We start from the raw sequence: 16,734 nt of genomic DNA, 5'->3' as shown, positions 1-16,734 counted from the left end.
AAGTTTGTTTCAAGTCACTAAGTTCTGCCGTTCTCGAATGCTGAATATGCGCATAATAGCTACACATCATGTAAAGTGTACATTATGCAAAAATGTGGAAATAGGGAATGAATATACTGATGATTGTATAAGCATTGTAAACATTACTTCTAATCGTATCACATAACACTTACCAACCACGAAAAGCATTTTCACAAACATGATAAAGTTCAAAAGCCAAAGAGTACATAGCTTTGACGGATATGAGAGTATCCCGCACTAGAATTTCTGTTGAATCAAAAACGAGATGGAACCTCAACAGATGTATTAACTCTCAAAAACACGTTACTAAGTTAGGTGCTGTCGTTGTTTTCAACACGAATAACAGAACGCCTCAAATAAAGAGCAAGAGTTATTAGCTGTCCTGTTATTCTAAGAATAAACGTGGCGCGTCGCTGCAGGCGTATTACCGGGCCCTAAGCGGCGAATCCGCTCATCGTCAGGACGACATTCTTCTGTCTTCGCACTCGCGCGCGAACTGTGCCGAATAACTTTGAGACGGGCGCCAGTGAATATCGCACTCACCGACCGCAGTATCCGCGTGTAGCATTCGCCACATCTTTTTCAAAGAGTACATATTTTTTCCTAATTCGCGTAATATTCTGCAAATCAATAAGCATATTGTGCTACACACTTTCTAAAATAGCCTGTATTCTTCCTCAGAATTCCAGCTATCTCCTTACCAAATTTCATTGACATTAGTTCAGTGGGTTAGTAATATTCAATTTAAACGTCATAGTTGATGCGGCAGTTTTTCGAGTGGCTCAGTGTTTATGACGTCATATATCCTGAAATGTGTGTCATAGATTGATATAACTCTGCAGGTACATTCAGTGGCATATGTGAAGAGTGTCTGTGAAATGTATCGCGAATACAGTTAGTAGTAAAAAAAGTAATAAATTAAAACGTTGTATCTCATGCGAAAATGTTGTAGTCCATGAACCTTTTTTCCTTTCATTGTTATGTGGGAGGGGGCGTCGTGTCAGCGAGAAGAAGTTTCATAAAGGTTTGAAATTACGTGTAAAGTTTATTTGCAAGTCACTAAGTGCTCTCGTTCTCAAATACAGGATGAATAAAATCTAAAAATTCGCGCGTCGTGGCCTACACTTCTTTTTCACCCCAATCCCCCACTCGGTTGAGGTAGGCGGTTGTTACCCTCATAGTGATTCTTTCCAGACAATAAGGATACGTGTACCAAGTTTGGATGTAATCGGTCCAGTGGTTTCGGAGGAGATGTGGAACGTACGTACATACGTTTTTGTAACATGTACGAATAACTTTTTATCCGTGATCCGATTTTGATGTCCTAAAGCCTACTCAGTGGCCCAAACTTCGCTCAAGTTACTAGCGAAAACTCCATGAAAATGCCTAGTAGTTTTGCAGATTCCCAACGAGCTTGCCGCAGTGGCTACACCGGTTAGCGTCAGATCACCGAAATTAAGCGCTCTCGGACTTGGCTAGCATTTGGATGGGTGACCATCCGGGTCTTTTGGCAAGCGGGCTGCACTCAGCCCTTAGGAGGCCAATTGAGGAGCTACTTGATTGAGAAGTGGCGGCTTTGGTCAAGAAAATTGACAACGGCCGGGAGAGTGGGGTGCTAACCACACGCCCCTCCATACCCGCATCCAGTGATGCCTATCGGCTGAGGGTGACAAGACTGTCGGTCGGTACCGTTGGTCCTTTCAAAATCTGCTCGGACAGGGAGAGAGAGAGAGAGAGAGAGAGAGAGAGTGGTTTGGAGATTAGCGTGTTCAAAGACAAATAGGCACGACGGTTTTAGATTTATTGTTAATATTGATAAGGTATTCTGAGTACGGAACATTAATTGCCATGAAGTTACTCCACTACTCAGGGCAACATTTTGATATGAAGTTTAAGACAGCGAAAGTAAAGTTAATCCGTCTGTTAGAAAGATGTACTGACTACAACAAATAGCTATACACCGATGAGCCAAAACGTTATGACCACTGTCCACCACGAAATTGAATGCCTCCTAGTGATTTTGCGGGCTCGAGACGCAGTAACGAAAGAATTTAAGCGGAAGAGAGACGAATAGGCAGTCATTATAGCAAAGTAACGGGCCGCAAATACTGAAATCCAGTGATACAAGCGATTTTGACAAGGGGCTCATTGTTGTGGCGCTGTGGCTGGAAACGAGAATCTCTGAAACGGCGAAGCTAGTCGGCTGTTTTCATACTGCTGTCGTTTGCACCCTGTGGAAAGTGCTTGACGGATGGTGGAATAAGGCGTAGGCCGTATGGTACTGGACGTCCACGTCTCATCACAAAACTTAGAGTTCGGAGGTTCCACCACCGTGTAATACACGATGGACAGCAACCTGTGGCAGATCTGACGAGAGAGCACAATGCTGGTGCAGGCACATGTGTTTTGGAGCACACCGTTCAGAGACAATTGTTGAACATGGAGCTCCACATCACGCGATCCCTACGTGTTCCTGTGATGATCCAACGACATCGGCAGTTACGATTGCAGTGGACACAGCATCACTGAATTGGTTGGGTCCTTACACGCTGTCATCCAGGCGAATGGTTGCTGGAAACGTGCACCGCGCCACAGATGCAGGCCGATGAGAGCAGAATTGTGCTATGAGGTATACTGAGTTGGGCTTCTATAGGACCTATGGTAGTACTCGAAACACCATGACAACAGTGAACTAAGTGAACGTTATTGCGGACCACAAGCATCCCTTCATGGCTGAAGTCTTCTCTGAGGGTGATGACATCTTCCAGTAGGATAACTCTCCGGGAGACAAGGCCAAAATTGCACAAAAATGGTTTGAGGAGCGTGATAGTGAACTCACATTGTTGTCCTAGCCAGCAAATACCCCTTATTTGTACCCCCCCGCGAAATATATCGGGCGCCACCTGCGTGCCCACAAACCATCGTCCCGTATTTTTCGGGAAATTTAGTGCCCTGTGAGTAGACATCTCTTGCCACATACTTCTGGAAACCTATCAAGGACTTGTAGAATCCATGTCAAGCAGAATCGCTATGTATTGTGTTCGAAAATTGGGCCAACTTGCTGCTAAACATGTGGTTATAATGTTTTGGCTCATCAGTGTAACTTTATCACAAAATTGCCCAGTCTTAAAAAGTTTTGTTTTACCTATACACAGAAAAACACAGTATGACAATTTGCTGAAGTTTATTTTTCACATTTACTTAAAATACAAATGATTATAGACCCACCCTCATTGAAACTAAATACTGATGAAAAGGACTAAATTGCAATAATCAAAGTAATTAAACAAAACTTTAAGCCTCTATTCAGTGGCATCGTACGAGAAAAAGCAGGTGACAGTACTCACACTAACACAATATCTTCTAAGTAAGCTAATTACTTGAAGCTAGGTCAGTGGTATGAGAAACAAAGTCATGACATTCTGAGCAGCTGTATATTGTGTCTAAAAACAAAGCTATAATGCGAAATAAAACTTCTTCTTTTTCACTAAACCATTCACAAATGCCTGTAATTTCATTAATAAACTCATTTTATACATTTTCAGTTGTTACACTAGTTTCTGCAGGTGTTGGCACCAAGTTACTCCTATAATCTACGGAAATAACTTTTTTCGTTTTTCAGCGGGTGAACAAATTTTTTGTAAAATTTTACTCTTATGTAGGATCGTCAGCACATACAACTTATTTTATGTGAACTTACAATCAGTTAATCACCTCTTCAAAATTATCAGCAGTAGCACAAAGTTTCTAAGAAATCTGCAACCACATTTTTTCCACTTGTGACCGGCTCAGGCACAATGCACGCACTTGTAGCTTCCATCAGTAATAACAATACTGAGCGAGAACACACTGTAACAGACCTATATTTTGAATTTTGGCGAGTATTATAGTACACTCTAAGACAAAAAACGACAACGCACGAACGAATTACCCGAATGGGACGGAAATCGGTAGGTGTGATGTACTTGTGCAGACAAGAAATATTGGACAATTTATGCACGAGAAAGAGCTTCAGAGAACGAGCAAATCAATAACGTGTTGGTCCACCTCTGGCCCCTATGCAAGCAGGTATCGGCTTGGTATTGATGGATAGAGTTGCTGGATGTCCTCCTGAGGGATGTCGTGCCAAATTCTGTCCAATTGGCGCGTTACATCGTCAAAATCCCGAGCTCCCCATAATGCTCCAAACGTTGTCAACTGAGAAGAGATCTGGCTATCTTGCTGACCAAGATAAGATTGGCAAGCACAAACTTAAGTAGTGTGCAGGCAGGCATTATCTTGCTAAAACGTAAGCCCACATTGGCTTGTCATGAAAGGCAACAGAAAGGGGAGTAGAATATCGTCGACATACCACTGTGCTCTAAGGCTGCTGTGGATGAGGGACAAAGAGGTCCTGCTACGAAAAGATGTGATACGCCAGACCATCACGCTTGTTTGTTGGGCCATACAGTGGGCGCAATCAAGTTGGTATCCCACTGCTGTCTGGGGCGTCTTCAGAACCGTCTTCGGCCTGGAATCACATCGACTGGAGAAGAGTTGTCTTCAGCGACGAGACCCTCTTCGAACTGAGCCCTAATGACCAGCGAAGATGTGAATCGAGACGCCCTGGACAGTGGCGGGATACCAGCCCGACTGTCGTCTGCCATCCGGCCGAACAACCAACAGTGATAGTCTGGGGAGACATTTATTATTTAGCAGGACCGTCGACGATATTCTTTCACCCCTTTCATTGTCCTTCATGACAAGTCATCGTGGACCTACATTTCAGCAAGCTAACGCCCACTCGCAGACAGCAAGAGTTTCCACTGCTTGTCTTCATGCTTGCCAAACTCTACCTTGGGCAGCAAGGTCGCCATATCTCTCCCTAATTGAGAATATTTGGAGCATAATGGGCAGGGCCTTACAACCATCTTGGACTTGGAGATTTAATGCGCATGTTGGACATAAATAATTCAGTCAGTATTAAGCTGAATAACTGCTTGCATAAGAGCCAGAGGTGGACTAACATGTTATTGATTTGCTCAATTCTTGAAGCTGTTTCTCTTGAATAAACCATAAAATTTTTCTGAAATAGTAATCATTTTGTTTGTCTGTACATAATGTTAGGACAATTCCTTTGTGGTGCATCGCTTTCTTTTCTTTTTTTCAGAAAATAATACCTCAGTTAATAAGATTGGCCAGTTTTACAGTGTCTCATTGGAGTGGTGGTGTTCTGTCTGCAGAGGCTGATGATGACAGCGATGGCGAGGGCACAGACAGCGGCGACGAATGCGGGGGTGCGTGGGACAAGCAGGTGGTGCTGGCTGGCTTCGAGCTGTGCTCCAAGGAGGCGCTGAGGTTCCTGGTGGAGGAGGAGCGCCTGGGAGCAGGCCACCCCGCCGTCAGGACACTGTCGGAGCACCTGAGCGCGCGCTCCCATCAGCTCGACTGCCGGCGCGTCCTGCTCGACTACCTGCGCCGCCGCGACACTGGCGCCGACGCCGATGGCGCCTACCTCTCATGACGTCACCTGGTCTCACCTCACCTCACCGCTACACTGTCACCGTGATAAATGGTGTCACATTACACCCTCACATACTGGCCTCTAGTGTGAGAATGTCATTGCAGCATCAATACTCGCACCAAGATATCAACCCCAGCTGCCAACTAAGTCAGTTCTTCATCTCTACTCTCTCTAATGCCACGATGTCATATCGGCAGATACCTGTTGGTTCACCTAATACACATTATCGGATATCAGACATGATGTATGCGTCCACATCACGCCATGCACACAGTGGAATTTACAGTGTACCATCATGAAACTTGCTCACTGTGAGATCAGGCATCACCGAGCTGACTCCAGCACCTAGCCAATGTATTTTTTTTTTTTTTTGGCAGTATGTCTTGGCAATTACGACACTCGTTCTGCCCCATAGGAAAGGTGTATTTGTTTGATATTGATGATAAAGCATGGACACATTATGTAATATTGGGAAAACACATGCCAAAATTGTGAGACATCTGAAACGATTACGACGTAATTTTTGGAGAGGTTATTTTTTCTGCCTGTGCTCCAGGTCTCTTACTTTAAGATGAAGTGCCAAAAGGAAGATCAAATTCAAATTTCAACAGCCTTTCCGTTATAGATTTTGTACTAACAAAATAATTAATATTTTTCATAATATTTCTTGGCAGTGTGTTAGGATATTTATGCATCCATTTAGAAATGGTGCTCGTCAGCGATTTTGTTCACTCTGTTTATGTGTAGCTCTTTATTTTAGGAAAGTGCACTTATTTTATCTAGTCAGCTAATTTTGTAAGCGCTTTTTCTAGTCATATTCCACTGGTCCTTCCAGGTACATCCAACGCAGTTATGGAATATTAGCCTTTTTCCTGCAGCTTCAACACCTAGTATATGAGACACATCTGCTCCTCCCATCTCTCTCTGTCCACCTTCCCCTCCCCCCTTTCTTTGTCCACATCTTCCTGTGTATCCTTCACGTTCTCCCTTGTCTCTGCTCAGCTATGCCTGTCGGTACTTGTAGCCCCTGCAAGGCGTGCCAATACTACTTGCACAACATGCCTGTCATGTAGGGCAAGTCTATATGTCAGAGGTAGAAAACCATTTTTGTCCACACCTCTGCCCCTATGAATACTAGATAGTTCGTTCTCACACAGTGCTGATTCTCCTATAGCAAGGAGTATGTGTACCAAATTTGGTTGACATCTTTATGACAGCTGCTTGAACTTTATTGCCTTTCTCAAGTAACCTACAAATACAACACTACTGACATTATCTACACATAGGAATCCAAAACAACTTCAAATAAAGATATTATTGTTACTACTATCACTTTCAGTGATTTTGATATATTGCAATATAACTACAGTAAGCTTATGCTGAAGTTGTGTTGACTTTTATAACGATTATGTTTTGGTGTCAGCTGTAACAACACAAAATCAGTACTACATTCAACACAGATTCATTTATATCTTCAGTGACATGCATTTACACATTACAAAAAGATCTAAGCATTTGAATACTATATTACCTTTGTACATAATAGGTTAGAATCCCACATTTGCATTTCCGAGAAAATGAGGAAAGAATGACAGAAGGGAACAGTTTTGCTTTGTAAAGATTTTTCAGCACAAATTCTTTCGACCTTAAGCTCAAGACAGCAGTAGACATCCTTCATTTACTTTATGTCACCATACTCTTCACAGTATTTCTTGAACACAACGAAATAAAAAAGTTAACTTTAGTCTAATACTACTATCGTTTGCTACAAAAATGAAAAACAGTCACAGACACATCGATGGACAGCGGTTCAAATCCCTAGTCCTCCTCTTCCCCCCTCCTCCAAACACCATCAATAAGATTTAAGTTTTCTTTGATTTTCCCAGATCATTTAAGGCAAATTTAGAGGTGGTTCCTTTGAGAGAAAACCACCGATTTCCTTCTCCAACCCGTGTAACGTCATCTCGTCGTCGACGTTAAATCCTTGGAAGGGCGGCAAGTACAGGGCAGAATAAAACTGGTCCGGTAGATATTTCATGCACCTTAGGATAGGCAACAGAACTTACATCATCCACCTTGGGGCATGAAATATTGTCCAGGCCAGCTTTACTCTGCACAGCTTGTAGGAGGGTAGGTGAGACTGAAGATATCACAGCCTTGGTCTACAGGTGTTTGGATATTAACTGAAGGGTACTCTCTATGTCATGACATTCCTCCGCGATTGCAATCCAAGCAAAAAACCATTCCACTCACGTATGGAATGAGGGAGGATAGCTTGTTTAAACGCCTCCATATACGTAGCAACCAGTCTAATCTTGCCCTAGCGATCCTCACGGAAGCGATACGTACAGGGTTGTTCTGTATTCCTGAATGTATCATTTAAAGTTGGCTCTTGAAACTCTGTTACTAGGCTGTCACGGGATAGTTTTCGTCTATTTTCAAGAGTTTTCCAGTTCAGTTTTACATCACCTCTGTGACGCTCCAAACAAACCAGCGACAGTTCGTGATGCTCTTCTGTGTATGCGTTCATTTCCACTGTTATTTCTCTTTGGTGCGGGATCCACACATCTGACCAATGTTCTACGATGGGTGGCACGAGTTTTTTGTAAGCATTACAGATTAATTACATTTTCGTAACGCAGTAATGTATGCCACCATCTCAAAATGCGCTGAAGACTGTTATTGTTTATAGTCAATTTAGTGTTTGCATCGTAAAAAACGTCTGCAGTTGCTGCCGTTTCCCGTTGCCTGCGCTAGATCTCGATCAGAAACAAGTCAAAAATTTTCTGTGTGGCTAACACTGTCGTTTTCACTATTAGACTTTACATGTCGTAATCGCAAATTACAGCACTTATCAGAAATCTAGATGCCAAAATTCAGTATGTTTCAACGCAAAGTATTCTTAATATTTCACGCTTCTTCAAATCTCGTACTAGTCACCTGGATATAGTAGCAGTAGCCCATCTAGAAATATATTCCCAGTACGATGGAGGACGCGTCGAAAGATTAATGTCATCCATTCACATGCGCATGCTCTTGATTCTTGCCAATAACGAATAAAGCACCGCTGAAGCAATATCTTCATACCGTTTGTTTTGTTTCACCGTTTACATCGCAGATGTCGCACGGAGCTGGGATTTTGCAAGATCGCAGGATCGTAAAAGCGTTCAATTATGGCGGTGGCAAACGCGAGGAACTTCTTAACTTTCGGCAACTGTCGGTGTAACCTTTCTGATTCCCAGCACGACATATACGCCCAAGTTTTCCTTAAACAACGTAAACAATGGTAGCAGAGATATTCAAGGGAAGTAAATGAAAAACGTGGGGACATGACCAAAAGCAAAGAGAGAGGGTGTCAGTAGTTGTAGTCCCTGCTTTCCACAATATAGGTAAGCTACAGTATGCACCATGTAATGATCTCTCCCAGCGACACCGAAGCTGTGTCTCTGAATGTGCCGCTAGGGACATAAAATCCAGCCTACCCTTTCCCAAAACGCTTGCAGTGGCTTCTCACGTTACGTTCCCAGCAATAAAACGGCGGCGTCGCGCCGCCGCGAGCGTAAACGAACTCAACCCAGTCCCTCTCTCTCTCTCTCTCTCTCTCTCTCTCTCTCTCTCTCTCTCTCTCACACACACACACACACACACACACACATGCTTGCCGCATCCCGAGATCGCAGCCCGAGCTCTCTCTCTCAGGGATCCCAAAGGGGTGAAACCCCACAAGATATCCTGACCTCCTGAGAATTGTTGAAGTCTCGCACTTCGATACTAAAGGCATCTGAACGGACACAAAGTCTTAGCCAGGAAATATTTTTGCAACGTATCCTGCGCGTTGGCTTACAGAGTATGAATTTGCATGTCGATTTACACGCAGGGCGAGTCTTTCCGAACAGTGCGAAGGAGCGAGTAAAAACTCTGATACGGGAGTGAAAAAAGCCAAGAAACAAATTTAATGTCCGTTCATAGAGTGAGATGTTTGCGATACCCTCTTTTTGTCAGAGACATGTCTACACTGCTTCTCATGTTAAAGAAAGCTTCCGACATCTTTTGCACAGTTGTGGCTGCAACTCATTGCTTGATATTTCGCTCCAGTGAACCAACCCTTCAGTTACTGATTGCACTACGAAATACAGTAACTTTAGAAGGTACCGAATATTTTAAACTGCGGGTATTAAATGTAATTTATATTTACTCTTTATTGTTGTAAGTTTCAACCATTACATTAATCATCAGATAACGATTTACAAATACGTAAATCAAATCTACTATTATGATTTTCCTCTGAGTTGTTGCCTACTGGATGCTCGAAACGTGTGAAAATAGAGCAGATGAAAGAAGTACTCTTCAAGTTTTGAAGTTATATGTCCGTTTTTAACTGTGTTAGGTACCTGGGAAGGAACGTGGAACTTCACCGTCCTTAAGGAAATTTTTTACTTGTAAGAATGAGAATTTTGAAACTGTATCAACTACAGCTACAAGAAAATAATCTCTAGTCATTATTATTTTAATCATTATTATTTACTGACGGTACTTAGAACCCTAGCAAACTATAACATTCCAGTAGCTCTAGTTAAAATAATGTAAGTTTCTATATTGAATTATATTTAATAATAGGATATAAAATAAAACATGAATGCTTATTTGTAAATTACCATTGGTACTTTTTTCCAAACCCGAGATCAATAAAATCTTTTTGTAAAACTGATTCTGTAATAATATATATTTGTTGAATCATGGTTCTGCCGCAAGATGCATTGCTGTTACTTTATCGTGAACAAACTCATGATCTCTCTGCAGCACAGGTAATATACCATCTCACCGCTTCGAAAAGCATTGTGAGTAGGTTTGAATTTTGGCTTTTTTTCCCTTTTCCGTACCGCCAGCAACAAACCACATGGCAATTTCAATTCTTTCACATTGACCAATTTTCCTACCAATATTTTTTCACCTTTTCGCTTTTTCTCCTGGAAAAATCCCCCAGTTAAGCGACATTAAAAACTGCAAATAATTTAAAAGATCCGCATGCGTACTTAGCCGCGTCAAGAAAGCACAGTCCGACTGAGACACCTCAGTACACCTCTGTAATCGAAGCACGAGGAAGACCTGGACAAATGGGGACTGAATATCATTTATTAATACACTTGTGAATTACAATTTGTTAAGATCATTAAATTCCACATAAATCAGAAAAGTTAAAAGGATGGCCTCCAAAACGAAAGCGTATAGCTACCAGTTTCTAAATTAAGAACACTGCAAGGCAAAGATTTAGGTATGATGAAATTTATCAAATATACTTTACATCAATGAGCATTTGAGAGTAAAATTACATAATCTTAACAGTATAGGCTTTAAATAAAATCAAACAACTCTTAAAACCTTGTAGCAGTGCGTGAAATAACTTTCACCAACTCACAGTAAGGCCCAACTGAACCATAACTGGATATATCCAGTGACATTTAAGCAATTTAAAGAATGTTTCAAGAAAAGACGTATACAGCAACTGTAATAAGAAATCTGAAGATTAAACGTTTGCGTATACAACTGCGTTAAGAAATTTGAAGGTGAACTTTTTACAAAATATTCGGAGAAACCTTTTGGTATTGCAAGCGGTTCGCATCGGACGGTAGAATACGTGGCAACTTCCAAGAACACGGCCCAGTAACCCAAATTAACTGGTTCTGAAACATACGGAAGGCTATTATTACAAACACAATAAAATTAACACGGACTTTAATATAGCGTGGCAATAAATAGCTGAATCTCACACTCTGAGGATTAGATTTAGGGGTTAGCTGCACCCGTTCCTTCAATACCAGACTGTTTATACAATATAAGAAAGGACAAATAAAAAAAATCCTGGTACCAGGTGATATAACAGAGCTATAATAAGTTAATATAATTTTTCTTAATTTACAAGGAGCAGAAATTTTTTTGATTGCAAGACCCGCACTACCAGTCTTAAAAAAACAGATCCATTAATATTAAGAGAGCCCAAGTTTGGTCAACTCCATAAAACTGGCCGCAAGAAAACAGCTGGAGTTTTAAGTCTCGCCAAACTTTACAGTAATCACAACAGCAAAATTACAAAAGGACCAATCCAATAAACAGCAAGCATGTAATTAGAAGAAAGTTTTACCACGGGAGGGTGAATTTCATCAACAAACCAAATGATTTAGATAGCAATATGGTAATTAGCGTGTATCGGCTTGTCTCAGATGTCCGCCCAGTTAACGAGTATTACCCAAGTTAGCACGCCTTGCAAGACCCTCGGCTGGTATAAGGTGTCGTAATTGCAGTTACAACAGCACAGACGCGACGCACTGCTAAATGTAATGTAAGCAACAACTTCAGCTCCTCGGCGGGTAATAAAGGAGACACGTAAACGTGCAGCTGGTGGCCCCTGGCGACTCGTAGGGTGGTACAAACGGCATCAGTCCCTAGGCCCGGTGGGGAAAAAAAGAACACTTATTACGCGATACCACAAACGACGACGGAATGCGGCCCGCACACCCGTCGTCGAAAGCACAGCCGCCAACCCTCGACCATCAAGTGTTCGCACGCCCCATGAGCTTTCTAGTTAAGAACCAGTTGCCTCCTCGGCGGAGTGTCTGAGAGAGAGTGAGCTCGCCAGAGACGTCATACTGTTACAAGTCGCCCGTGGACGCCTTCTAACCAAAGATAAGAGCGCACGAAAGCCAGGCGCAATAGGTCGATTCGCGACATGGCTCACCAACAACGATTATATTAAAGTTAAAATCTTCTGGGTTGTTAAGCCGCGTCATATTTCCTTCTAAAATAATCGACATTGTGACCCCTCTGATGGGATTTTCTTCAGGATATTGTTCTAGCAATGCCCTGAAGAGGATCTTAGCAGAGGGGTCACAATGTCGATTATTTTGAAAGGAAATGTGACGCGGCCTAACAACCCAGAAGATTTTAACTTTAGCGACGACGGCCATGAAAGTATGTAAACGATGGTATTATTTCTCATTCTCACAGCTGCTCTGAGCAACTTCTGTAAGAAAAAGAGGTGAAATGTGGTGGTGCTGGGAGCGCAGAGACGGATGCTATACTATTTGTGGTGTACATTCCGTGTGTAGAGAGGGCAGAAGAGTATGCTGGGATGGAAGAGTCGGGTGTGACAGCAGTTGAAATTCAAGAGAACTGTACCCAGAGGGCATACTAAGGGTGTGGAAACACCTGGGAGGGAAAATGGTTGTTTGTGCCAGTAAGACATAGGGGTGACAATTATTGAACTACATGAAAAGAAACGTAAATTTAATACAAACTAAGTCCTGCACACACTTTATTCAACATGTAAACGTCACTACAGGTATTCAGATTCAGGTTATGACATGTTCGACATGCCTGCCGTCCTTGGCGATGATGTGACGCAGACGAATAGCGAAATTTTGAATGACCCGCTGAAGTGTCAGAACATCGATGCTGAAGATGACCTCCTCAATGTATGTCAGCTCACCAATGGTTTTGGGGTTACTGCTGTATGTCTTTGCTTAATATAGCCCCACAAAAAGGAGTTCCATACGTTCAGATCCGGAGAACACGGCGGCCAATCGAGGCCCATTCCAATGGCCTCTGGGTACCCCAGAGCCAGAATGCGATCCCCAAGGTGCTCCTCCAGAACATCAGACACTCTCCTGGTTCGATGCGGTCGAGCTCCGTCTTGCAGGAACCGTATCTTGTCGAAATCAGGCTCACTTTGCATGATGAGGATGAAATCATCTTCCAAAATCTTCACGTACCATTCGGTAGTCACCGTGCCATCAACGAATATTGCACAGATTATTCCATGACTAGACATCGCAAACTACACAGTCTGCTGTTGAGGTTGAACAAACTTCTCGATCGCGAAATGCAGAATTTCAGTCACCCAAATGCGCCAATCTTGCTTATTGACGAACCCATCCAAATGAAAGTGGGCTTGGTCGCTAAAATAAACCATCCATGTGCATAGTAATGCTCCAGCTCCCTACCCCAGACTGTTCGGAAGTTATGACGACTTTATTTCATACAGATAAATTATCTTCACCCTGTAGTTGCCTGTGGGGATGGCACTGGAAAAATAGGAAAACGAGTGCTATCATCGTGCTGGAAAGGAATGTCCAAAAGCTTGTGCTGAGATTAGACACATAAGAATGAATTTGGACGTGGATGAGATACGGTGGACCACGTGGCAGGGAATCGGAGCAACTACGTAGGTGTGCTGCAAAGAGATGTTGGAATGACTATTTGTGCGGTCGAATCTGGACGCAGATTCAGGCGCCGCAAGAGGAGGAAACTGCTGTGGTGCTGCCCAGCGGCATCTGAACCTGGAGGTGTGTCCGGAACGGCATCTAGAGTTGGCCAGAGTCGTTATGACGCTGTCCAAGGATTCTGGTGGCGTGCTAGAAGCAAGAAGATGCGGCAAATGTCTTTCCTGTCACGCTTTCGTATGAAGCAACTCAACGACGATTAGATTCCACGATATCCAGTATTATGGCGCTATATCATAAATTCGTTGATATGAAGAAAGCGTATGGGGCCTGAAGATGGCAAAATGAATTGCCGAAACTGGTTGCTTTCAGCATAAAATAAAATATCTTAAAGTGTACGGCTGTTGGTAAAGCTTATTGACTTTGAAAAGTACGTAGTAGCCGATGTCTCCTGACCGTAATGGACCAACAGAGATTGAATGTCATTGGAGGTGGTTGACCCTGGAGCAGAGTCTGGGCAGCGGCTACGTACGTCCAGTGGCATGGAGATTCCCGTCAGCCGTTTCGTTAGATGCCTCTGCATATGCTGTATGTTGGAGAGCAAGCACGGGACCTGAGGATCTGAGGTGTTTCTTCATGTGGAGGACGAACAACTAGAAACTAGACATGTTGATCCAGAAAGTCACTGTCAAAGTCTTCGCCATGGGCACTGTCTATCCTGTGGAAAAATATGCTGGAAAGTTTTCGTTCACAGAAAAATTTCTCCTCGCCGCTTGGTATGGGATGAAGCCTTACATTGGTGACTATAAAGGCCATGGGGCCTGAACAATCCTCTTCACCATCTGATATGGGACGAAGCTTAGAAGTGCCAGTGGAGCTGATGGAGGCACTGGGTCCCGAGAAATCCTTGTCGTCAACTGATACATCTCACGTCGGTTGAGGCGCAATGAAAACGCATCCCAGTCAACCAATGTAGAACAGTTTTGTTAATAAATGCATCAGCAAAAATTTTCTCAATGGAGCAAAGTTAATCACAGTAGGTTTGCAATTACCACTAAATTTACACAAGTCCGAACTTACGCTGAAGGCTGTAGTGATGAAACAGTCAAAGTATGATACTAACTTGGTCGAAGAAGAAGATATAGTCTAAGGTTGACTTAGTAGAAGAACGGTGTACAAAGATAAGGTCGACAGCTGATACTCAAGTCCTAGTAATCCTTAATGCAGAAGTATTGTCCTGATGATGGTGGTGGTGAGAGACACTGGCGGTTCTCTCTGTCGGCAGTGCGTGGCAACGGCACGGCGTCGCAGGTAGTTAAGATTCTGAACGAGACTCAGACTGACGAAATGTGATTGCAGTCGGCGCCTGGTCCGGTGCCGGACGTTGCGCTGTTCCAAATACCCAGGCCATATAGAAATACCAGAAGAACTGTTTGTCATCAGCTGGCTCACAGAAGCAAACGGGTCCGCGGGGCCAGTGATCTCTGGAGGAGCTCGCGCTGCCACCTGCTGTCCTAGTCGCTTGCACGATTGAAGTTTTGTAATCCGCAAATGTACGCTCTTCCGGATTAGGTCGCAGGCATACCCAAAATGTTGCATGTCTCGCAGGCGAACGGTCCATACACCACAACGTCAATACTTTGCAAGCCAGCCGATGGTATGTGGCGGAGGGTACTTTTGGTGCCACTACCAGATTCACTTCCCTGTTCCTTTGTGGATGGCACGTGGGAAGAAATTTCTCGAATTTTCTCAAAAATGGTTCAAATGGCTCTGAGCACTATGGGGCTCAACTTCTGAGGTCATGAGTCCCCTAGAGCTTAGAACTGCTTAAACCTAACTTACCTAAGGACGTCACACACATCCATGCCCGAGGCAGGATTCGAACCTGCGATCGTAGCGGTCGTGCGGTTCCAGACTGTAGCGCCTAGAACCGCTCGGCCACCCCGGCCGGCCGAATTTTCTCGTTGTGGTCATTTCGCGAGACGTATGTATGAGAAAATAGTATGTTATCCAACGCTTTCCGGAATGTACTCACTTGGAATGTAAGTAATAAACCGCTCCGTGATGCACAACGCCTCTCTTGAAGCGTCTGCCACTGAAGGATGTTGGGCATCATTTTTCCTCTCTCACGCCTACTAATCGCTGTCGTAAGGTAACGCACTGCTCTTCATCGGATCTTCTCTAACTCTTCTGCTAGTCCCAGAGCGCAGTACTCGAGAATCGGTCGAACAAGCGCCTTGCAAGCCACTTCTTTCGTGGATGAGTTACATTTCTTTCAGATTCTTCCTATGAATCTCAGTTTAATATCTGCTTTTCCTATCATTCGTTTAATGTGGCTATTCGGCTTAAGGTCGTACCGGATGGTTACCCCTAGCTGTTGTATGGTAGATACTGTTTTCAGCAATTTGTCATCAATGGGGTGATCGTGCAGTAGTGGATTTATTCTTCTACGTGTACGCAATATATTGAGTTTATATACGTTCAGGACCAAATCTTAGTCCCTGCGCCGTTCATCAATCCTCTGCAGGAATTTTTGCAAATCGATAATGCCGTCTGACGCTGCTACCTTCCTGTAGACAAACGCATCACTTGCGAACAGCCTTACGGAGTTTCCGACTTTTTTTTAATTATGGGACCAAACAGCGGAGGTCATCGTTCCTTAAGCCTACACACTACTTAATCTAACGTAAACCAACTTATGCTACGGGCAACACACACACCCATGACCGAAAAATGGTTCAAATGGCTCTGAGCACTATGGGACTCAACTGCTGTGGTCATCAGTCCCCTAGAACTTAGAACTACTTAAACCTAACTAACCTAAGGACATCACACACATCCATGCCCGAGGCAGGATTCGAACCTGCGACCGTAGCAGTCGCACGGTTCCGGACTGCGCGCCTAGAACCGCGAGACCACCGCGGCCGGCCCCATGACCGAGGGAGGACTCGAACCTCCGACGGGGGGAGCCGCACGGACCGTGACGAAGCGCCC

The 16,734-nt window shown here is 43.6% G+C and overlaps 1 protein-coding gene across 1 annotated transcript in view; it reads left to right on the top strand.

Annotated features, from left to right (window-relative positions):
- LOC124593901 overlaps window positions 1–5,754 on the top strand; it is a 174,534-nt gene extending 168,780 nt beyond the window's left edge. Inside the window, exon 4 of the mRNA XM_047132250.1 lies at window positions 5,244–5,754. Coding sequence (XP_046988206.1) covers window positions 5,244–5,524 — 281 coding nt within the window. The 3' untranslated portion in view covers window positions 5,525–5,754. The remainder of the gene's footprint in view (window positions 1–5,243) is intronic.
- Window positions 5,755–16,734: the final 10,980 nt, after the last annotated feature.

Source organism: Schistocerca americana, chromosome 2, assembly GCF_021461395.2.
Source record: "Schistocerca americana isolate TAMUIC-IGC-003095 chromosome 2, iqSchAmer2.1, whole genome shotgun sequence".
Lineage (NCBI taxonomy): Eukaryota > Metazoa > Arthropoda > Insecta > Orthoptera > Acrididae > Schistocerca > Schistocerca americana.
Note: the sequence above shows the minus strand (reverse complement) of the source record. Positions and strands in the feature narration are given on the sequence as shown.